The 23,234-nt window shown below is 47.7% G+C and overlaps 1 protein-coding gene across 1 annotated transcript in view; it reads right to left on the bottom strand.

Moving 5' to 3' along the window:
- lrmp (lymphoid-restricted membrane protein) overlaps positions 1-23,234 on the bottom strand; it is a 238,493-nt gene that overhangs the window by 48,711 nt on the left and 166,548 nt on the right. The window contains exons 24-28 of the mRNA XM_072471820.1: positions 17,660-17,706; positions 17,498-17,565; positions 17,263-17,394; positions 16,165-16,262; positions 10,418-10,505 (exon numbers count right to left, since the gene is read on the bottom strand). Of these exons, the coding sequence (XP_072327921.1) occupies positions 10,418-10,505; positions 16,165-16,262; positions 17,263-17,394; positions 17,498-17,565; positions 17,660-17,706 (433 nt within the window). The remainder of the gene's footprint in view (positions 1-10,417; positions 10,506-16,164; positions 16,263-17,262; positions 17,395-17,497; positions 17,566-17,659; positions 17,707-23,234) is intronic.

Here is a 23,234-nt window from a genome sequence, read left to right as displayed (position 1 = left end):
AGAAAGTTCAGAACTCAGAAGAGCTGGTTTGATAATTTAAAGGGGCAGCACACGACTGAGATGCAGCAGGGCCACTTTCTTTTAAAAAGCCTGCGAGGCAATTTTCAACTGGTCCAAAGATGTGCAGGTTGGGTGGATTTGCCATGATCAATGTGTGGGGTTACAGGGATAGAGCGGGGCAGCGGGCCTAGGTAAAGTGCCCTTTTGGAGGGTCAGTGCAGACTTGATGGACTGAATGGTCTCCTTCTGTATTGCAGAAATTCTATGCATTCTGTGGATTCCAACTTGTGGCTGGCTTTGCTCTAAATATGGCACCAGCTCCTGGATGACCATCAGCTTGCCATAATCGAAACATAGGGCGGATTCTCTGGCCGCGCCCGCCGGAGACTGGAAAATCCCACCCGAGGTCAATGTATTGTCCCATTGCCCGTGTCTCGGGTGGGCAGACTGGAAGAATCCAACCCATAGAAACTAGGAGGCGTAGGCCATTTGGCCCTTTGAACCAGCTCCGCTATCTAATATGATCATGATGATCCTCTACCTTAATGCCATTTTCCTGCTTTTTCCTAAACCCCTTGACACTATTGAAATCTTTACTATCTATCACTTTCTTGAATACATTGCGTCTTGGCCTCCACAGCCTTCCATGGTAGAGGATTCCATAGGTTCACTGCCCATTGAGTGAATAAATCTTTCCTCATCTTAGTCCTAAACGGTCTACCCAATATCCTGAGACTGTGACCCCTGGTTCTAGATTCCCCAACCAGGGAAAACATTGCCCCTGCATCTAGTCTGTCCATCCCTATTAGAAATAGAATTTCTAACTTCCACTCTGTGTGTGTGTGTGTGTGTGTGTGTGTGTGTGTGCGTGGGGAAATATTTCACAATTTCATTCCTGAAAGATCTCGAACCATAACCTCAGACGCCAGAACTAGCAGAAATATGGTGGATGAGGAGAAAATCTGTTCCCCTCAATATCTTCATCAAATCGTCACTCAAGTCTTCCAAATTCCAGGGGATACAATCTTAGCTTGTGTAATCTCTCCCTGTAATTGAATCCTTGGAGTCCAGTTGTCATTCTGATAAATCAACACTGCACTTCCTTCAAGATTTTAGGTATGGTGCCCAACACGTCTCACAATAACTCCAGCTGTGGATTGGGAGTCTGAAGCAGGACTTCTCCCCCCTCGAGTCTGCTAGATATAAAATTCCAAGAAACCTTTCTGATTACTTCCTGTACCAGTTGAAGCCATTTTAATTATCTAGGTACAGGGAACAGCCCCCACCACCCATCTGCAACGTGTCTTTGGGCCTCCCATTGTTTCAACCTTTTCACCATTTAGATCCATTGATCTCACATTTGCCTACGTTGAAATCAATTTGCCACAGTTTTAGATCATAGATCATAGAATTTACAGTGCAGAAGGAGGCCATTCGGCCCATCGAGTCTGCACCGGCTCTTGGAGAGAGCCCCCTACCCAAGGTCAACACCTCCACCCTATCCCCATAACCCAGTGACCCCATCCAACACTAAGTGCAATTTTGGACACTAAGGGCAATTTATCATGGCCAATCCACCTAACCTGCACATCTTTGGACTGTGGGAGGAAACCGGAGCACCCGGAGGAAACCCACGCACACACGGGGAGGATGTGCAGACTCCGCACAGACAGTGACCCAAGCCGGAATCGAACCTGGGACCCTGGAGCTGTGAAGCAATTGTGCTATCCACTGTGCTACCGTGCTGCCCCCAATTTGCCTATTGTATTTTTTAATATCGCTTTGTAATGTTAGGCTTCCATCTGTAACCCTTACAATGCTGCCTATCTTTGTGCCATCAGCAAATTTGGATGTGGTTTCTGATCTCATTGTCTAAATTAGAGAATAAATACAGTGAATAATTAAGGACCCAAAACAGATCCTTGTGGGATGCCACCTGTCACATTCAGCTAGTTAGAGTATTATTGCTACTCTGTCTCCTGCTGCTCCGCAAATTTCCTCACCCAGTCAATCATTTGCCAATTTAGTTAACGATCTCTTAGGAGGGGGCTTCTGGGGTGGCATGGTGGCGCAGTGGTTAGCACTGGGACAGCGGCGCTGAGGACCCGGGTTCGAAACCCGGTCCTGGGTCACTGTCCGTATGGAGTTTGCACATTCTCCCATGTCTGCGTGGGTTTCAGCCCCACAACCCAAAGATGTGCTGGTTAGGTGGATTTGCTACACTAAATTGCCCCTTAATTGGAATAAAATAAATAATTGGGTACTCTAAATTTATTTTAAAAAAGGAGGGGGCTTCTGAAAGTCCATGTAAATAACATTGATAGATCTTCCCCAACCCGCTTATTACAGGTCAGGCATTTACAATTCCATAATATAATAATAACAACATTATAATAGACAAATTATAAAAGTCAAATGTTAACTCCTCTGCTGGGTTTTTCCAGCTTCCTCTGTTCTTGTTACAGATTCCAGCATCTGCAGGAGTTTGCTTATTTATAATTCCTTGCTGGCTCTCAGGTTGGCTGAAAGTTTTCAAGGTGTTTTTTTTCCTTTCGCTGTTCTTTCAGGGATGTGGGCGTTGCTGGTTAGTCCAACAATTATTGCTGAACCCTAATTGCCCTTGAACTGAATGGTTTTGCTAGGCCATGTCAGAGTGTGCTTAAAAGTCAACCACATTGCTATGGGCATGGAGTCACGTGTAGGCCAGGCAAGGAAGGCAAACTTCCTTCCCCAATAGGACAATAGTGATGGTTTTTACAACAATTGACAGTGGTTTCATGGTCATCATCAGATTTTTATTGAATTCAAATTTCACCATCTGTTGTGGTGGGATTCAAACCTAGGACCCCAGAGCATTACCCTGGATCTCTGGATTACTAGTCCAATGAGATTATCACTGTGCCACTGCCTCCCCCATCTTTAATTACAGATTCCCAGTTTACTGATAACAGATATTAGGCTTTTGTTCTAAATTCAGAGTACCCGATGCTTTTTCGGTGTACTTCCGGTGGCGGCCATGGAGTAAACGGTCGCACATTCAGCAGCTCTCTCCCTTAGTGTTTTTTTTAAAATGGTGTTTATATGGATTTTTCAGAAAATCTCTCAACAGAAGTTGATCGAAGGGAGAGGAAAAGGAGGTGACCCTCAATTTATGGAATCGTGTCCAAATAAGAGTCAAAAAAGGAGAAACCAAAAGCAAGAATCAGAGGTCATCGAGCTCAATGGTAACGAGACAAAGCCTGTCCACGCCAGCTCACTGGTCAATGGAGCAATTGGTCGAGTACCTGGATGAGAAGTTTGCCCGGCATCGCAAGGAGTGTACAGAAGACGTAACCCAGATGATAGCCTCGATTAAGGAGGTGGTTGACTGGGTGGAGGAGAAAATGACGACCCAGGGACAGGAGATTGTAAAGATGCAGGAGCTGGCGACTGAACGAGAGGAGGAGTCCACTGCAATGGCTTTGGAAATTAGCATAATACAGGACAGCCAGAAACGACTGCTAGGTAAAGTGGAAGACTTGGAGAACCGATCTCGCAGGCAAAATACCCGAATTGTCAGGCTGCCAGAGGGGAAGAAGGGATCAGATGCAGGAGCGTATGTGGGAAAGATGTTGCAGAAGATGGTCGGGGCCGATGTGTTTGACAAGCTGCTGGAGGTGGACCGGGTGCACAGGGTGCTCGTACGTAAGCCCTAGGGTCGTGAGCCCCGAGGGCCATGGTGGTGAGGCTGCATCGATTCCTCGACAAGGAGCATATCATGAAGTGGCCAGGCAGACAAAACAGTACATGTGGAAGAATCAGAAATCTGGGTGTACCAAGACTGGGGACCAGAGGAGAGCAAGTTTCAACAAAGTTATGGTGGCCCTGTTTGAGAAAGACATTAAATTTAGACCATTATACCCGGCGTGTCTTTGGGTGACCTATGAGAACTGGGAGCTGTACTTTAATTCTCCGGAAGAGGTGGTTACTTTCATGAAAGACAATAATATGGCTTAAGGACTCTTAAATTCGAACTGTGGTGGGCTGAGTTTGAGGGAAGGGATGGAGTGGCGGGGAGGAGAGAAAAATGGTTCTGTGTTCTGCTTTGTCTTGTTTAAAATTTCAGTCTTTTAATTCTGAGAGTTAAGTTGCGATGTTCGGGAAGAAAAAAAAATGTTTTTCTCTCGTCTTGTGTAATTTGATTTTGATTTATTATCTGTAACAAGGATGGTTGATTCTTGCATGCATAATTTTGATTAAGTTGCTTGACGCTTCTTCTATTGTGTTTGATTCTCTTTGAAGGTGATGTGACTGATGGTAATCGGTCAAAGGGGGAGAGGTACAACCTGGCAATCTGGTGTAACGACTTTTAAACTCAAAGTGTGGCGGTCGGAGTTTGGGGGAAGGGACAGTCTCGTTTAAAATTTCGGTCTTTTAATTCTGAGAGTTAAGTTGCAATGTTCGTGAAGAAAAGGGTTTTGGTGTTTTAATTTTTTTTTCTTTCCTCTCTTTTTGTGTAATTTGATTTTGATTTATTGCTTTACGTACTGGATAGAGGGAAGAACTTTTAAGATGTGATGGGGTGTTTTAGTTTCTGCAAGGATGGTTGATTCTTGCATGCATAATTTCACTTAAGCTGCTTGAAGCTGCTTCTTTTGTGTTGGATTCTGATTGAAGGTTATAGGACTGATAAGAATCGGTTAAAGGGGAGGGGTTTGCCTCGTTGCCTGCGCGTTGGGGGATGGTATGTTTGCTTTTTGGGATTGTTGTTACTGTGTTGAGTGCTTGTGTTATTGCTACGTGTGATAGAATCTGGCAGTCGGCAGGATTTTTGACGCTAGAGGGTGGGAGATGCTGAGCTAGCTGGATAGCTGGTTCACGGGAGCAAAGTGGGGGGAGAACTGAGGAAAGACAAAGTTGGGGGGGAGGGGGTACTGCTGACGGGCAAGGGACAGTTAGGAGACTGGAGATGGAGATCAGATGGCGGTTGCCGCTGAGGGGCGGATCAAGTGAGGTGCGGAACACGGGCTAAGAGCTGGTGTAGGAAAGGTCATGGTTGACCGACAGGGGAGGGGGGGGCAAAAGCACCACTCCCCTCCCCCCGACCAGACTGGTTACATGGAATGTTTGTGGACTGTACAAGCTGGTTAAGAGAGCTCATGTGTTCGCACACCTGAGACAGTTAAAAGCGGACGTGGTGATGTTACAGGAGACACACTTGAAGCTGGGAGACCAAATTAGATTAAAGAAGGGCTGGATCAGGCAAGTGTTTCATTCAGGACTTGAGTTTAAAACAAGGGGGGTGGCTATCCTGATTAATAAAAGGGTGACATTCGAGGTGGAGGATAGAGGTAGACACGGGAGGCAGATTTATTATGGTTAGCGGGAAACTAGAGGGAATGGCAGGGTGCTGGTGAATATATATGCCCCAAACTGGGATGATGTCGCGTTTATCAGGAAGGTGCTGGGGAAGATGCCAGACCTTGACTCGCACCGGCTGATCATGGGGGGCGACTTTAATACGGTCCTGGACCAGAGGTTGGACTGGTCGAGTGCTAGGTCAGGGAAGCTATCAGCAATGGCAAAGGAACTGCGGGGGTTCATGGAGCGCATGGGAGGGGTGGATCCGTGGAGATTTGGGAGACCAAGGAGCAGGGAATATTCATTCTAATCCCATGTACATAAGGCGTACACCAGGATAGATTTCTTCGTGCTAGATAAAACACTGTTAGCAGAGGTTGAAGACACTGAGTACTCAGCAATTGTGGGCTCAGATCATGCACCACATTGGATAGACCTACGGGCAGACATGGGGATGTCCCAGCGCCCACAGTGGTGACTAGATACAGGGCTGTTAACGGATGACGAGATCTGTGAGCAAGTGACAGAGGCCATTCGGGGGTCCATAAAGATCAATGACACGGGAGAGATTGCCGCTGGGGTGGTCTGGGAGGCACTGAAAGTGGTCATTAGAGGGGAATGTATTTCGATTCTAGCCCACAGGAATAAAACTGAGCGGTCGGAGCTGGACACGTTGGTAGGAGAAACCTTACAGGTGGACCGGAGATACTCGGAGTTTCCAAATAAGGAGGTCCTGAAGGACTTCAAATGGAGTTTGGGCTCCTTTCCACAGGAAAGCTGAGGAGGGTAAAAGGGGCAATATATGAACATGGGGAGAAAGCTAGCAGGATGCTGGCACATCAGCTGAGGAAACAGGAGGTAGTGAGAGGAATAGGGAAAATAAAGGATCTGAGGGGGAAGATGGTGACGGACCCGGGGGCGGTGAATGAAGTGTTCCGGGAATTTTATAGCCAGCTATACGAGTCAGAACCCCTGGTCGGGGAGGAGGGCATGAATCAATTCCTGGGGAGGCTAGAGTTCCCGAAGGTAAATGAGGAGCTGGTGGAGGCCCTGGGGAGACCGATTGGGCTTGGGGAGGTGATAGAGGGACTGGGGGCGATGCAATCGGGTAAAGCCCCGAGACTTGATGCGTTCCCAGTGGAATTTTATAAGAAGTTCTCTGGGGTACTGGGACCATTCCTGGTTGAGGCTTTCAACGAGTTTCAAGGAGCTGGGAGTACTCCCCCCAACATCATCACAGGCATCAATTTCTCTCATCCTGAAGCGGGACAAGGATCCGTAGAGCTGTGGATTGTACAGGTCAATCTCCCTCTTGAAAGTAGATGCCAAATTATTGGCAAAGATCCTGGCCACTCAAATAGAGGCTTGTGTCCCGGAGATAATTGGGGAGGATCAGACGGGATTTGTAAAGGGCAGACATCTGACATCCAACATTAGACGGCTTCTTAATGTAATTATGCTGCCAGCGGAGGGACGCAAGGCCGGGGTGGTAGTTGCCATGGACGCGGAGAAGGCTTTCGACTGAGTGGAGTGGAAGTACCTATGGGATATTTTAGGCAGGTTTGGGTTTGGGCAGGGATTTGTGGAGTGAGTCCGGCTGCTGTACCAGGCCCCGGTGGCAAATTTAAGAACTAACCGAGTTCGGTCGGAATACTTTAGCCTTTATCGGGGGCAAGGCAGGGATGCCCGCTCTCCCCATTACTGTTTGCCATGACCATAGAACCCTTAGCAATGGCTCTGAGAGCAGCGATATACCTGGAGGGGTATAGTGAGAGGGGGGGGGGGGGGCGGTGGAGCACAGGGTCTCTCTCTATGCGGACGATTTGTTGCTTTATATCACTGACCCGATGGGGTGGGGGGGGGGGGGGGGGGGTGGGGAGAAGAGATGACTGAAATCATGGAGATATTAGGAGAATTTGGGCGATTTTCAGGCTGAAGCTAAATATGGGAAAATGCGAGATGTTCGTGATTCAGGCAGGGGGCAGGAAAGGAGGCTGAAGGAGCTATCTTTTAAAGTGGTTGAGAAGAGTTTTAGGTCTCTGGGGATTCAAGTGGCCAAGGGTTGGGGGCAGCTTCACAAGTTAAATTTGGGCAAAGTATTGGATCAAATGAGAAGGGATTTTTGTAGATGGGACATGCTCCCGCTGGCGGGGAGTGTTCAGACGGTGAAGATGACTGCCCTTCCGAGACTGCTTTTCTTTTTTCAGTGCCTCCTGATTTTTGTCCCAAAGGCTTTTTTCAGAAGTATGAATGTGGCGATATTGAGGTTTATATGGGTGGGTAACACCCCGAGAGTAAAGAGGACACTCCTGGAACGGACCAGTGGAGAAAGGGGCTTGGCTCTCCAGAGCTTTATTAACTATTACTGGGCTGCCAACATATCGATAGTCAGGAAGTGGGTAGTGGGGGAGGGGTCGGTCTGGGAGGGGATGGAGGCAGCATCCTGCAAAGGTACGAGTCTGGAGGCTTTACTGACGGCGCCCCTGCCGTTCTCGCCGGCACAGTACTCCACAAGTCCTGTGGTGGTGGCAGCATGAAGGTGTAAGGGCAATGGAGGCAGCATATGAGACTGGAGGGGGTGTCAGTGTGGTCACCTATCTGTGACAATCACCGGTTTGTCCATGGGGGACTGGATTGGAGCTTTAAGGTATGGCAGCGGGCAGGGATTGAGAGATTTGGGGATCTATTCATCCAGGAGGGCTTCCCGACCTTGGAGACATCAGAGGAGGAGTTTGATTTGCCGGGTGGGAACGGGTTTCAGTACCTTCAAGTGCGGGACTTTGTACGGAGACAGGTCCCAAGCTTTCCTTGCCTCCCCCGAGGGGACTACAGGATAAAGTGCTGTCAAAAACAGGGGTTGGAGGTGGGAAGGTTTCGGACATATACAGGGAATTGTTAGAGTGGGAAGGGGCCCCTATCAGAGAGATGAAGAGGAAGTGGGAAGAGGAGCTAGGAGGGGAGCTGGAAACTGAACTGTGGGAAAAAGCCTTGGAAAGGGTAAATGCATCCTCGTCCTGTGCTAGACTTAGCTTGATTCAGTTCAAGGTAGTCCACAGGGCCCACATGATGGCAGCTCGGATGAGTAGGTTCTTCGAGGAGGTGGAGGACAGATGTGGGCGGTGTGCGGGTAGCCCAGCCAACCATGTTCATATGTTTTGGGCATGTCTGAAACGGAGGGAATTCTGGCAGGGATTTGCAGATGTTATGTCGGAAGTCTTGGAAGGGAGGGTAACTCAGAGTCCAGAACTAGCAATATTTGGGGTGTCAGAAGATCCAGGGTCAAAGGGGGGGGGGGGGGGGGGGCCGATATTCTGACCTTCTCCTCCCTGGTGGCCTGGAGACGGATCTTGCTGAGATGGATGGACTCTGAGCCCCCAAAATCAGGAGTGTGGGTCAGCGATATGGTCGAGTTTCTCAGTCTGGAAAAAAAATCATTCGCTCTAAGAGGATCAATACAGGGATTTGCCCAGTGTTGGCAACCGTTCATCGATTTCTTTACCAAAAAACTGAACGCCAGCAGTAAGGGGGAGAAAGGGAAAAAGGGAGGGAGGGGGTGGGGGGAGGGGGAGGAAAATAAGAGGCATGGTAATGTTAAATAAGGGCAGGGAATTTAGTATACAGGTAATTGGGGATAGGGTGGGAAAAGTGGGGCACGTGGTCTATTGTTTGTTGTTATTTTAGGGATATTTTGTGTCGACCTGCGCGGTTGTTTTAGAAATGTCAATATGTTAAATTGTGATGCCTCAATTGCAAATGCCTCAATAAAATATTTTCTAAAAAAAAAAAGAAAGTTAAATTCATCCATTAAAAACCTGTTTTGATCTCCAATCGCTGCACTGATACAATCTACCACCTCACAGCTGGGTGTGTCTGTACTTCTACTCCAGCCTTAAATTATTTTCTATTTTTTAATTCTATCCATAAATGCCTTTATTGCTTCTCAATATAAACTCTATGACCAATGGAACGATTTTAACTTGAATCACTAAGGCTGCTGCTGCCCCCCCCCCCCCACCCGCCCACAGCACTCACCATTTTCCCTATCCTTCCTACACATTCAAGTGAGATAAGAATTGCTGGTTAGTGCAGCATTTATTGCCCATTCCTAATTGACCTTGAAAAGGTGGTGGTGAGCTGGCTTCTTGAATCACTGCAGCCCATGTGGTGTAGACACACCCACAGTGCTATTAGGGAGGGAGTTCCAGGATTTTGACCTAGTGACAGTGAATTGATGGCGATATATTTCCAAGTCAGGATGGTGAGAGACTTGGAGGTGGTAGTGTTCCCATGTGACCGCTGCTTTTGTCCTGCTAAATGGTAGCAGTTATGGTTTTGGAAGGTGCTGCCGAAGGAACCACTGCGACTTTATAATCTGGCATATTTAGTTCCCATTCCTCACCATTTTGTAGCCATATTTCAGTCATAGTTACCATGGTTACCAAGTCAAACCCGTCACCTCGAATCTGGGGCCACATTCAGTGGGCGGCACAGTAGCACAGTGGTTAGCACTCTTGCTTCACAGCGCCAGGATCCCAGGTTCGATTCCCGGCTTGGGTCACTGTCTGTGCGGAGTCTGCACGTTCTCCCTGTGACTGTGTGGGTTTCCTCCGGTTGCCTCCCACAAGTCCTGAAAGACGTGCTTGTTAGATAATTTGGACATTCTGAATTCTCCCTCCGTGTACCTGAACAGGCACTGGAATGTGGCGATTAGGGGGCTTTTCACAGTAACTTCATTGCAGTGTTAACGTAAGCCTACTGTGACAATAAAGATTATTTTTAAAAAGTTGGCTCCTCTATTTATTATGCTTATGTATAAAAAAATGATTGGTTTTGGTCCACAAACTTTAACCTGTCTTTCGGTTTTAAAGGCGTTTAATCACCTTTTTTTTTTAAACCTCTCTCTTCAACCTAGATTTTGGTCTCAATGCTACCTTCTATTGCTCAGTATCAAATATTACCCAATAAGTCTCTTGTGAAGCACCTTGGGGTGTATTACGATGTTGAAAGTGAATGCTAGTTCTTGGGGCAAAAAGCAGAAAATGTTAGAGACACAAGGGCATTAGTTTTTAATTCTTACCCTCAACACTACGAACTGGACTGCCATAGATAACGTGTAATTCACTGGAGCTCAATTCATCTACAGCCACAGAACCTCGAGTGGCTTCCTAAGTATAAGGAAGGAAAGGAAGTCATTAAAGATTCAGCCTATTGCTCTAGACTATTGTACACAACCAGCAACTCATTTGATCACCGTATACGTGTGAAAACATGACACTAGTGCATAAAAACAAAGCTCTCCACGCTATGATCCACACTGATGCAACGCTTAATCCAATGACATTTAAAATAAATGGCTCTCCATCTATTCCATTGTAATGACAATAGGACTCTGGTAGAAACTGAAAGGAAGAGGTACAGGAGAGGGTGGGGGAAACAGACAACATAAAGTAGAACAGTGTGCTTTGAGCTTCTGAAGGTGCAAACATTTCAGTATTAACATTTGAAAGGAAACAGTTACACTATTGCTTGTTAATATTTCTCAGGTGCCGATTTTTTGTAACTTGTATCTTACTGGCAATAATGTTTGAAAAGCTCTTAGCACAACACAGATCGCTACATCTGAACAGCTGGCTCTTGTGTAATGTACAGAGTGCCTCCTTCCCTGATTGACTGCTAGTTCTCTGAGATTATCATTCTTCTTGTAAATTGATGCTACTCCCAACACTTGGATAGAAAGCATCGGGAGGTATGGTAACCAGAGGACACAGACTTGACTTCCAGTTGCGACCGTGGAGTGAGTGGTCACATACAGGGCTGTTCCTGCTTAAAGTCACAGAAAAGGGCTTTTTTCACACAGATCTGGGTGGAATTTTGATGAAAAGGCGTAGGTGAATGTTAGAGGAATAGTTTACCCCTGGAATGTCATGTCTCCTGATCGCCAGACCCAGCATAAAACAGTGAGAAATTTGGCTGGAAAGTTGAAACAGTCTGGTGCTGCAGCAACAGCCTCTTCCAGCATGCAGGCGAGGGGCAAGCTGGAAAGCCCCAGATACAGGAACTGATGACTTTTATCAAGGAGGAATTCCATAAATAGAGGAAAGAAATGAGCGAGGATCATGCAAAGACCATTGCAGAAGCTGTGGCACCCCTGAAGAGTACTTTGGAGCGGATGGAGAGGTGTTTGGAGGTGCAGGGGTCACAGATTCTGGAGATTGAAGGAGTGATTGCGGACCACAGCGATTGTGTGGTGGCTCTGGAGGCCTTTGTAAGATATGGGGGTGGGGTGGGGCTCCTAGGAGACCTTTGTAAGACGTTGAGGGCAAAGGTTGAGGAGCAGGAAAATAACTCGAGAAGAAAGAACCTGCGATTGGTGGGCCTGCCTGAAGGAGTGGAAAGTGCGAGTGCCACGAGGTACGTCTCGAGGATGCTGGCGGGCTGGTGGCAGACCGAGCACAGATCTCTGAGGCAGAAGCCTCGAGCTGGGGAGCCGCCGCGGGCGGTGATAGTGAGGCTCCATAAATTTGCGGAGAAAGAGAAAATTCTACGGTGGGCCAGGGAGAAGCGTAGCCACGACTGGAGGGAAATAACATCCGGAATTTATCAGGACACCGGAGTAGAGTTGGCAGAACGGCGGGCAGGTTTCAACAAGGCCAAGGCGGTGCCCGGTGGCAGATCAGGTTTGGGGTGCTCTACCCGGCGAAACTATGGGTGACGTTCGGAGGCCGAGAGTATTATTTTGAGACCTCAGAAGCGGCCGAAGACTTCATTAAGGAGCAATAACTGGGGGAGAACGGAGTGGACAATGCTTGGGAACCAGGGTGCTCGCACTATGTAATGGCCGGGTGCATGTTTGAAGTGGGTGTAGGGATTGGGGGATTTTTGCCTTTTTTTTTAGGGGGGGGGGGTTCTTTTCAATGTTGAGATTGTAAGGAGTTGTAGGGGTGAAAGGTTTATGTGGGGATGGATGCTCCCATCCCCCCTCCTGTTTTATGGGACTGTTTGTGTTTAACATCTGTTTGTTTGCTTTTGGAGAATGCTGCCTGGAGTTCAGGAGAAGTCCTTGTTTGGGTGGGGGAGGGTAAGGCCAGCAGGAGGCCTTTTTCTTTGAGCTGAGGAGTTGGGAGGGGGGGGGGGGGGGGGCGAGGTCATTAGGATGAGCCTTTGGTCAGGGGCAGCCGCGCTAGCAGATTATGCTGGTGAACGGACGTGAGGTGGTGGGGGAGAAGTCCAGGGGGGGTGGCCGGGGGGAGGGGGGGGAAAGGGGAAGTGGGTGGGGAAGGAGGGGAAGGGGAAAAGCGGGGGTGGGGGGGGGGTGATTTGCGACGCGGCAGGGGGTGAGAGATGACATGGTCAAGGGCGAAGAAAGGGGCCATCTGGGATGGGCTAGGTACAGAGTGGAATTAAAGGGGCAGGAGTTAAGTGGGGAAGATGATGGACGGTAGAGGGGATTGGAGGCGCAAACCTCCGGTAAGGGTGGTAATGTGGAACGTCCGGGGACTGGATGGGCCGGTTAAAAGGTCGCAGGTGTTAGCGCATCTCAGGAGCTTGAAAGCGGGAATGGTCTTTTGCAGGAGACACACCTCCATGTGAAGGACCAGGTTAGGTTAAGGAAGGGGTGGGTCGGGCAGGTTTTTCGCTCGGGGTTTGATTTGAAATCGAGGGGTGTGGCGATTTTAATGAGCAAAAAAATGGGATTCGTGAGTGCGAAGGAGGTGAGGGACCCAAGTGGGAGATCTGTGATTGTGAGTGGGCTATTGGAAGGGGCACGGTAGTGTTGGTAAATGTGTATGCCCCAAATTGGGATGATGTGGGTTTTATGAGGGGGTTGCTGGCAGCAATCCCGGATTTGGCTACGTACCAGTTGACCATGGGAGGAGACTTTAACTGTGTCCTGGAGCCGAGGGTGGATAGATCGAGCCCCAGGTCGATGGGTAGGGTACGAATGGCAAGGGAGCTGGGGTGGCTTTATGGAGGATGGTTATGGTGGATCCATGGCGCTTTCAGAACCCATGGGGAAGGTAGTATTCTTTCTTTTCACACGTCGATAAGGTGTATTCGAGGATTGATTACTTTGTAGGGAGTCGGGAGATTTTGGTTGGGATGTAGGGGGCAGAGTATGCGGGGATAGTTATCTCGGACCATGCACCCCACTGGCTGGAAATTCGGTTCAGTACGGGACGAAACTCAATCCCTCTACCAATAAAAGCTAACACACCGTACGCCTTCTTAACAATCCTCTCAACCTGGGTGGCAACTTTCAGGGATCTATGTACATGGACACCAAGATCTCTCTGCTCATCACACTACCAAGAATCTTACCATTAGCCCAGTACTCGGTCTTCCTGTTATTCCTTCCAAAATGAATCACCTCACACTTTTCTGCATTAAACTCCATTTGCCACCTCTCAACCCAGCTCTGCAGCTTATCTGTGGCCCTCTGTAACTTGTAACATCCTTCCGCACTGTCCACAACTCCCAACGACTTTAGTGTCATCTGCAAATTTACTCACTCATCTTTCTACGCCCTCCTCCAGGTCATTTATAAAAATGACAAACAGCAGTGGCCCCAAAACAGATCCTTGTGGTACACCACTAGTAACAGGACTCCAGGCTGAACATTTCCCATCAACCGCCACCCTTTGTCTTCTTCCAGCTAGCCAATCTCTGATCGAAGGGAGTGGGTGGAGCTGCCGAGGGTAGTGAGTTCAAGTATCCACAGATTAGGGACTTTGCACGAAAGGTCTGGAAGGGGTTCACTAGATTGCCGGGATACACCCTGCTGGAGCAACTGCTGCTTCTGGATGTGGAAGGGGAGGGAAGAATTGGGGATATATACAAGTGGCTGGGGGAGCAGGGAGGCGAGCGATGGTGAAGATCAAGGAGAAATGGGAAGCGAAGTTGGGAATGGAGATCAATTGGGGAGTAAGGAGTGAGGCACTGCGATGGGTTAGCGGGACCTCCTCTTGTGCAAGGATGAACCTGATACAATTCAAGGTGGTGCACAGGGTGCATATGACTCGGGTGAGAATGAGTGGGTTCTTTCTAGGGGGTAGCAGATGAGTGAGAGAGGTGTGGGCGGGGGCCATGCACACATGTTTTGGGGTTGTGAAAAATTGGGAAGATTCTGGGAGGGAGTGTTCACGGTCTTAGCCAGGAGAGTGGAGGAGGGAGTGGACCCTTTGGTGGCGATATTTGGGGTTTCAGAGAAGCCGGAGCTCATGGAGAGGAGGAAGGCCGATGTCATGGCCTTCGCCTTTCTGATTGCACGGTGACAAATTTTTCTAGAGTGTCGGTCGGCATCGCCACCAGGGTTAGCAGCATGGTTGGGCGACCTGTTCGAATTCCTGCGGTTAGAGAAGATAAAGTATGAAGATAAAGGCTCAGCAGGGGAGTTTGAGAAAAGGTGCGGGATATTTGTGACCATCTTTGAGGAGCTGTTCGTCGCGGGGTGGGGGTGGGGGGGCTTGAAAAACAAGGAAAATCTGTAAAACTGTAGCTGATTGTTGGGAAGAATGTTTCCCGGGGTGTTTATTTGCTGTAACCTACTTTGATACAAGTTTGAATAAAATGAGTTTAAAAAGAAAAGAGGACACAGACTTAAGGTACATCTGGACTGCACAGCCTGAAAAGGATGGCAGAAGCACATTCAGGTATAACTTTCAAGAAGGAATTGGATAAAAATTTGAAAAGGAGAGGCATGCAGGGTTATAGGGAAAGAGCAGGGGTGTCGGGCTAATTGGATAGGATTCTGCAACTGGGCAGCACTTGTTGAACAATCCTGAGTGCATAACAGCTACACTAACAACCAACTGAAGGTAATCAATTGAACTCGTAACATTGCTCATTTATGCTCGCCATCAGTGACATTCATACGCAGGAATCCTTTCCCCACAAACAGAAGGAATATGTTCAAGTCGGGAGCTGCTTTTTTTGAATTATCCAAAGGCTTAGGGAGCCTGTACTTTCCAGCTGTTTGTTCTTTGGCAACACTTTGGGCAGAGTTGACTTGCCAACTAATTAGGATCCATTTTCTCCTGTAGTGTGAACTGTCGCGATCGCTTGAAATTTGGCATTCTTGCATTTGCCCCAAGAAGAAAAGCTTCAGCAAGTGATTAGTCCCTTCAGAGCTAGTACCGGCACAATGGGCCAACCAGCTGCCTTCTGTGCAGCATGGTCCAATGAAGGGAGAGGGAGGGAGCAGCAGTGCCAGATTTAGGCTCGAGCTTATTGAGATACCGCTTAGGGCCTCAAAATGAAAAGGAACAAGCTAAGAACAGATCTTTGGGTGATGCCAGAGATAGTGAGGTGGTGGTGGAGAGGAGAAGACAGGGAAATCCCAGAGCTGAGAGAAAAGTAGTTGGAAGAGGATGATAAGGTCAACTGTGTCAAAGATTGCAGGAAGACTGAGAAGGACGAGGAGAGATAATGTTCTATGGTCACAGTCACTGGCATCTTTGATTTGGTTGGTTTCCATGCTGTGGTAGGGCAGCAGAAGATGGTAAATATTCAAACAGAAGGAACGTTGGGCATGGATTTGGATGCTCAAAGAATTTGGAGAGGAAAGGTTGTTAGGGGGAAATTGATGAAGAGTGGACTTTTAAGGAGGAGTATAATAACAGCTTAAAAAAAGGGAATGAGGCGGTATCTGAGGGAGGAGGGGCGCTTGTGATGTTACACAAGCTCAAATCGATGGATTTACCACAGGAGTAGCATTTCATGCAGTATTCAGTTGGGTTCATTTTAATATATTCGGTTTCCAAGCCAGCCACATATTTGGAAATTCGGAGTAATAAAGCCATCTTTATTAGAAGCATATTTTCATACCAAGTTTATTTTTACTTTAGTCCTTGACCCCGGCTGATCCTGTTTGGCGTTACAAAGCTTGGAGATGAGCTGACTGGCATCCATTGGAGCTGGGCCACCTGTTCAAAATGAAATTTCAGGAAATCCTTCACAAACATCTGCCTTTGACACAAGTGAACATTTCAATTTGTTTTTCTTTTTGCAGAAAGAAACCCCGCAAAAATCTTGCACATCAAGTTACACACAAACTCAAATCTTTTGGGTGATTCATGTTTAAGTTGATCCGGGCAGCACGGTGGCACAGTGGGTAGCACTGCGGCCTCACGGCGCCGAGGTCCAAGGTTCAATCCCAGCTCTGGGTCACTGCCCATATGGAGTTTGCACATTCTCCCTGTGTTTGCATGGGTTTCGCCCCCACAACCCAAAAATGTGCAAGTGGGGTGGATTGGCCACACTAAATTGCCCCATAATTGGAAAAAGTGAATTGGGTACTCTAAATTTAAAAAAAAATGTTGCGGAACTGGTGGTGTGGGGGGGGGGGGGGGGGGGGGGGGGGGGGGGGGAGCTTTTAACTATGACTCTCTGCTCAACTGAACTAAGTTACATGGAAGTTCCTGGCCATTCAGCCAGATGTTGGCAATGGTGATCAACACAAGCCTCCTCTCCTTACCCACTTCACAAATAACCATCGTCATGTCAACAATTAAGCAGGCTGGTATTCCACTGGCCGGAGTTTTCCAGCAGCCCTCACCGATGGGATCTCCCAGTCCCCCTGGCGGCGAAACCCCCCGCACCTCCCGAGGGTGGGTGGTTGGGTGGGCATAAAATGGGAAATGCCATCGACAGCAGTGGGATCAGAAGATCCTGCGCTGGCCAATGATGGGCTGTCCCCCTATACTGCAACACACTGCGGACAGGGGGGCGGGGGGGGGGGGGGGGGAATTCTGCCCATTGCCAGCAAACCACTAAAGATTCCCTTCCCAATAAACAAACTCCTACTCGCGTTACCTCAATGGTAGAAAACAATTTTCTGGAATAATGGCTGGATGTCTGTAGATTCAAAACACACTAAAAAAAAGCTAACAAACAAATTATTATACAAACTGATTGAGAACTTACCTGAAGTACCATCTTCAATAATGCCACACACATTAGCATTTTGTTCACCAACTCCATCAAGTGTTTTTATCGTTTCCTGTAGCTGCAAGCCATCATCAGGTTGCTTTGTGGAAGTATCAGGCGCACTGGACCCTGTTCCAAGCGTAGGAGAAATAAAACTTGTGTCAAAGATAAAGGCTAACCACATCTTTTTAAAAATATCGTTCACAATAAGAGATGCTTGGGAGTTGCTTACCAGACATGTCGGAGCTTTCTGTCGTGATAATACAAGGTATGTTCAGCTGGCTGTGTTCAAGGGTTTCACTGGAAAATGGTCCAGTTCCAAGATTAGTGCCAAAGCAATGCAGAAATATATCATTTCAAAATAAAACACCATTAGTAGACGACCAGGTCTTACCTGGGTTGAAGCGGATCACGACTGTCCACTTCCTTACTAGCTGCTGCCTATAAAAGAAAGTGTTTGAATAAAATTTTAATAATCAAAGTTTTAATATCAACAGCCGTGTGCAGCATCTACAGGATGTAGTACAGGAACTCACCAAGGTTTCTTAGGCAGCACCTTCCAAACCCACAACTACTACCATCTAGAAGGACAAGAGCAACAGATACCCAAGAACACCACCACCTGGAGGTTCCCCTCAAAGTCACTCAGCCTGACTTGGAAAAGGATTGCTATTCCTTCACTGTTGTTGGGTCAAAATCCTGGAACCCCCACACTAACAGCACTGTGGGTGTACCTACACCTCAGGGACTGCAGTGGTTCAAGGAGGCAGCTCACCACCGCCTTCTCAAAGGCAACGAGGAATAGGAACATAGGAATTAGGAGCCATAATAGGCAATTCAGATCTTTGAGCCTGGTCCGCCATTCAATCAGATCATAGCTGATCTCTTCCGGGTCTCAAATCCACCGCCCCACTGTTCCCCATTTCTCTTTAACCCATTTTTAAAAATCAGAAATATATCCATCTCCTTCTTGAAACCATTTAATGACTCCGATTGGGACAGTGAGTTCCACAAATTCACCACCCCCTGTAAGAATTCATCCTCATCTCAGTTCTAAATCTACTGCCTCTCAATCTATCTGTGACCTTTCTAGATTGCCCCACAAGGGGGAACATTTAGCCTATTATCCCTTTTAGTATTTTATATACCTCGATCAGATCCCCTCTCATCTTTCTAAACTCCAGGGAGCACATGCCCAAACTATTTAATCTCTCCTCATATGTTAATCATTTCATCCCCGGAATCAATTTGATGAACCTCCTCTGAACTGCCTCCAATGCCACCACATCCTTCCTCAAATAAGGAGGTGAAAACTGGACACAAAACACCAGATGTGGTCTCACCAACACCCTATACAATTGCAACAACATTTCTCTACTTTTATACTCCAGTTCTTTTGCAACAAACGCTAAAATTCCATTTTTCTTTTTTATTACATGCTGTACCTACGTACAGACTTTCTGCGATACATGAACAAAGACACCCAAATCCCCCTCCGCCCAGGTGCATTTTGAATCTGCTTTCCATTTCGATAACTTGGTTTCAGGTCCTTCAGGATCTTGGATGTCAAAAAAGGGGCCCGGTGCCTGTATATTTGAAGGCGGAGGCAGATTGTGCTGAATCATGGCTGATCTTCTGCCTCAACTCAACCTTCTCATTCACCGAGGTCAAAAATCTGCTCACCCCAGGACACAAAATCTGGAAAATCGCCGTATCCGGCACAGACCCAGTCCCCGAGCTTCCTGGATATGGAGTCCAGTACTTGTCTTTAATGCTGGAATATCCACAACCTCAAGGGTCGAGAATTCCAAATATTCACAGCTGCTGGAGTGACAAAATCTCTCTTCATCTCCAGTCTTAAATGGCCGACTACTTATCCTGTGTTCGACATTCCCCAAGCAGAGGGGACCTCTCATAGAATTTACAGTGCCACTCCAGAAGGAGGCCACACGGCCCATCAAGTCTGCACCGGCTCTTGGAAAGAGCACCATACCCAAGGTCAACACCTCCACCCTATCCCCACAACCCAGTAACCCCACCCAACACTAAGGGCAATTTTGGACACTAAGGGCAATTTATCATGGCCAATCCACCTAACCTGCACACCTTTGGACTGTGGGAGAAAACCGGGGCACCCGGAGGAAACCCACGCACACACGGGGAGGACGTGAAGACTCCGCACAGACAGTGACCCAAGCTGGAATCGAACCAGGGACCCTGGAGCTGTGAAGCAATTGTGCTAACCACAATGCTACCGTGCTGCCCACACGGTCAACTCTGACGAATCTTGTATGTTTCAATGAGATCGCCTCACATTCTAAGCTCCAGAGAGCATAGATCCAATTTTGCCCAGGTCTCATCGGAAGACAACCCTCTCAAACCAGGAACCAATCTGGTGAATCTTCACTGTCTTGCTTCCTGGGCAAGTATATACTTCCTTTGATGTGGAAACCTAAACTGCATACAGTACTGCAGGTGTGGTCTCGCCAAAGCCCGATATAATTACAGCAAGATTTCCGATAATTGTACTACAATTCTCTTGTATTAAAGCCCAACATGCTATTTTCCATCTTCATTTCTTGCTGTGCCTGTATGCCAACTCGGTGCTCTTTCAACAAGTAAACCCAAATCACTGTCAAAGCTTATAGATGTTGATGCTCAGGGAATATTCCGCTTTCCTATTCTCACTATCAAAGAGAATAACCTCATACTTGCCCACATTATTCTCCATTTGCCACCATCTCCATGCTGTTGAATTGTACTGTCTTAATTCACTAAAACCTCTGCATTAACTTTTCGGGAACACAAGCATCGGCTCTTGCTAGCCCATGTGCAAGCTCAGCAGGAGTCCGCAAACAGAAGAGGCAAAAGAAAAAAAAAGAGAATACGTGTGGGAATAATTAAAATTAGGGATGTTCAAAAGGCAACTATTTTGTTGGGTTGGAGGAGGTTACAGAGGTAGTGAGGGGGTGAGCCTTTTGTGAGTTTCGAAAACAAGGATGGAAATGATCCAGGAGCCACTATGTCAGCGAGCACCAAGGGTGATAGGGGAATGGCATGGCTATTGTTACAAGTCACCGCACAGGCAGAAAAGCTTTGGATGATCTCAAATTTATGGGTGGTGTAATTTGAGACCAGCCAGGGGAGTGTTGGAAGAGTCAAATCTAGAGGTAATGAAGGAATGGATGAGAATTTCAGCTGAGCAGAGACAGGAACATAATTTGGAGGTGGGAATAGACAGCCTTAGTGATGGTGTGAATTATGTCGGAGGCTCACCTCAAGTTTAAATGTGACACCAAGTGGGACCTTCCCTATAGAATTTTACCCCAAGTGTTAACGAGACCAGATGGGGTCATCTTGGATAAAACCCTTATTGACACCCCCCCCCCCCCCGCCCCCCCACACCATTCCAATGGTTATTTCCCCACTCTCAATGGGGAATTAATTCAGACACAATGCCGTCCAATTCTTTCCATTTCTTTCCCAAATGTCATACCCTTGGATTTATTTCCTCAATGCTCCTGAAGAATCAAACTGTTACTGCGACCCAGAGGTACTGGTTCTCTGTCACGGTGCCTCACAGATACATTTGTCATTTGTGAGCTGGGTTACAGTTTTCCATTTAATAAATTAAGCAACGTTGCCACGACATGCCAAGCTTTGAATTGGCCAGGTTCCAAAACGCACATTTTTCAACACGGTTCAATAAGTAACTGGCAGTTTTTTTTTTCTTCCTCTTTCAGGCAGCTGTGCTTCAGTGTGGGCAGCTCTTTCACTTCGGGACCAGGAGGGTGCGGGTTCACAACCAGACACTTGAGCTCATAATCCAAGCCAGTGCTGCACTGCATTATTGAAGATATCAGGCTGGATTTTAACCAGTCATAGAATTTTCAGTGCAGAAGGGAAACGGCCTGGGAGGCAGAAGGGCTAGTAACAAAATCGCAGCAAAAGCCATCTCAAGAGAGTTTGAGGCCTTCCTGCCACCACAGGGTAATATCAACACCAGGAAGAGCAGCAGCACAATTAATCAACCATTTGCCACCACCTCTTGCCCCCTACAGCCATTTTACTGGTGTTGGGATGGACCCACATTATGATGGGGAGACCACCAGGTAAACTGGTGACCAAACAGTAGAATCCCAGTCAAGGGGCCTTCCTTAAGGACTGCTTCATGGTTCACCCATACCACTTAGTTCCGAGATTCCAAACATCAGTCTTACTTTTGACAACCCGTTGAGTAATTTCTTCTTATCTCAGTCCCCTTATCCTGACACCGTGGCTCCTGTGTCTTAGATTCCCCATTCATAGAATCCCTATAGTACAGAATGAGGACATTCGGCTCATCGAGTCCGCACCGGCCCTTGGAAAGAGCACCATACTTCAGCCCACACCTCCACCCTATCTCCGTAACCCAGTAATCAGACCTAAACTTTTGGACACTAAGGGGCAATTTTGCACGGCCAATCCACCTAACCTGCACATTATTGGACTGTGGGAGAAAACCAGAGGGCCCGGAAAAAACCCACGCAGACACAGGGAGAACGTACAAACTCCACACAGACACCCGAGGCTGGAATTAAACCCTGGTCCCTGGAGTTGTGCGGTACCAATGCTAACCACTGCCACAGTGATCAGCAGAAATAATCACCCTGCGTCCACCCTATCAAGCCCCACCACCACAGAATTTTTGTTATTTTTTTATTTAAACAAAAAAGACTTTTTCCAAATAATGGGCAATTTAGCATGGCCAATTCACCTACCCTGTACCTCTTTGGATTGTGGGGTGAGACTCATGCAGACACAGGGAGAATGTGCAAACTCCACACGGACAGTGACCGGGATCGAACCCGGGTCCTCAGCACTGTCAGGCAGCAGTGCTAACCACTGCACCACTGAGCTTCCCCCCCCCCCCCCCCCCCCCCACAGCGTTCTGCAGTCAATGAGGTCTCCTCCCATCCTCCTAAACTCCAGAGAATACAATTTAATCGGCTGCTTGTTATCAGACAACCTCCTCAACCCAGAGACCAACTGGGTACACCTTCATCTCAGTCACAAACTCGGAGTGGTGCCTTGTGGCAAGAAAGCACAGGTTTGTGAATATTATTGCGAAAGTAAAATTGCCCCAACACATTTTCACACCTCTCTGGGTTACTGAATGTGCCACATATGGTTGGTTTGTGGAGAGAGGAGGAGGGGGGGGGGGGGGGGGGGGGGGGGGGGGGGGGGGCTTACTGAAAAACCCATGAGACATTCCCAAAAACCCATGAGACTTCTGCCTTGTTGAAACAAAGCTGCAGATTTCCATCTTCAGAGTGGATTCTGTCCACTCTGTCGGCCATTCAAGTTTGGCCCTGACTGACCTCCGGTTGCGGCGATGCGGAGCTAAGCCGCACATTTCGGCAGCTCCCGCTATAACGGACTTTTGGGTTCTCCGGAGGAGCCCCAACGGAAATTTTTTGATTGAATCCCATGTGGGAAGGTGAAGTAAGGTCCCCCCTTATGTCATATGGCGGGGATCAGCGGTGGAGCGACGGAGAAAGAGGCTGTGGAGCAGCGGCAAAAACTAGGAGGAAAAACCAAGATGGCGGAGGCCCTATAAAGTGAGGGGCCAAGTTCAGATCTCTCTCTCTCCCTTCTTCTCCTGCTCGAGACCTTCGCAGGAACATCGACCAGAAACTGTAAGTTTGACTCCAGCGATCGCGACCCGATAAATACTCCTAGCCATCGACCCGTATCAGCATTTTGAATCCCGCGGGCCAGATCCGATTCGATAAGCCATTCATTTCCCTGACCTGGTGGGCCCTTTCTAAAGTTAAGTATTGGCCAGTAGTGGTAGGTTTTGATATAGATAGTAGGATTATTGTGTAAGCATTAATTGTTGTATATAATAAATGACCGTTGATTTCGATCTTACTAAGCGGTGTGCTGACTTATTAATCATAACTCGAGCTTGAACCACGTGACGGTAT

The sequence above is a fragment of the Scyliorhinus torazame genome, chromosome 13 (genome assembly GCF_047496885.1).
Source record: "Scyliorhinus torazame isolate Kashiwa2021f chromosome 13, sScyTor2.1, whole genome shotgun sequence".
Taxonomy (NCBI): Eukaryota; Metazoa; Chordata; class Chondrichthyes; order Carcharhiniformes; family Scyliorhinidae; genus Scyliorhinus; species Scyliorhinus torazame.
This window is presented reverse-complemented; position numbering and strand designations above follow the sequence as displayed.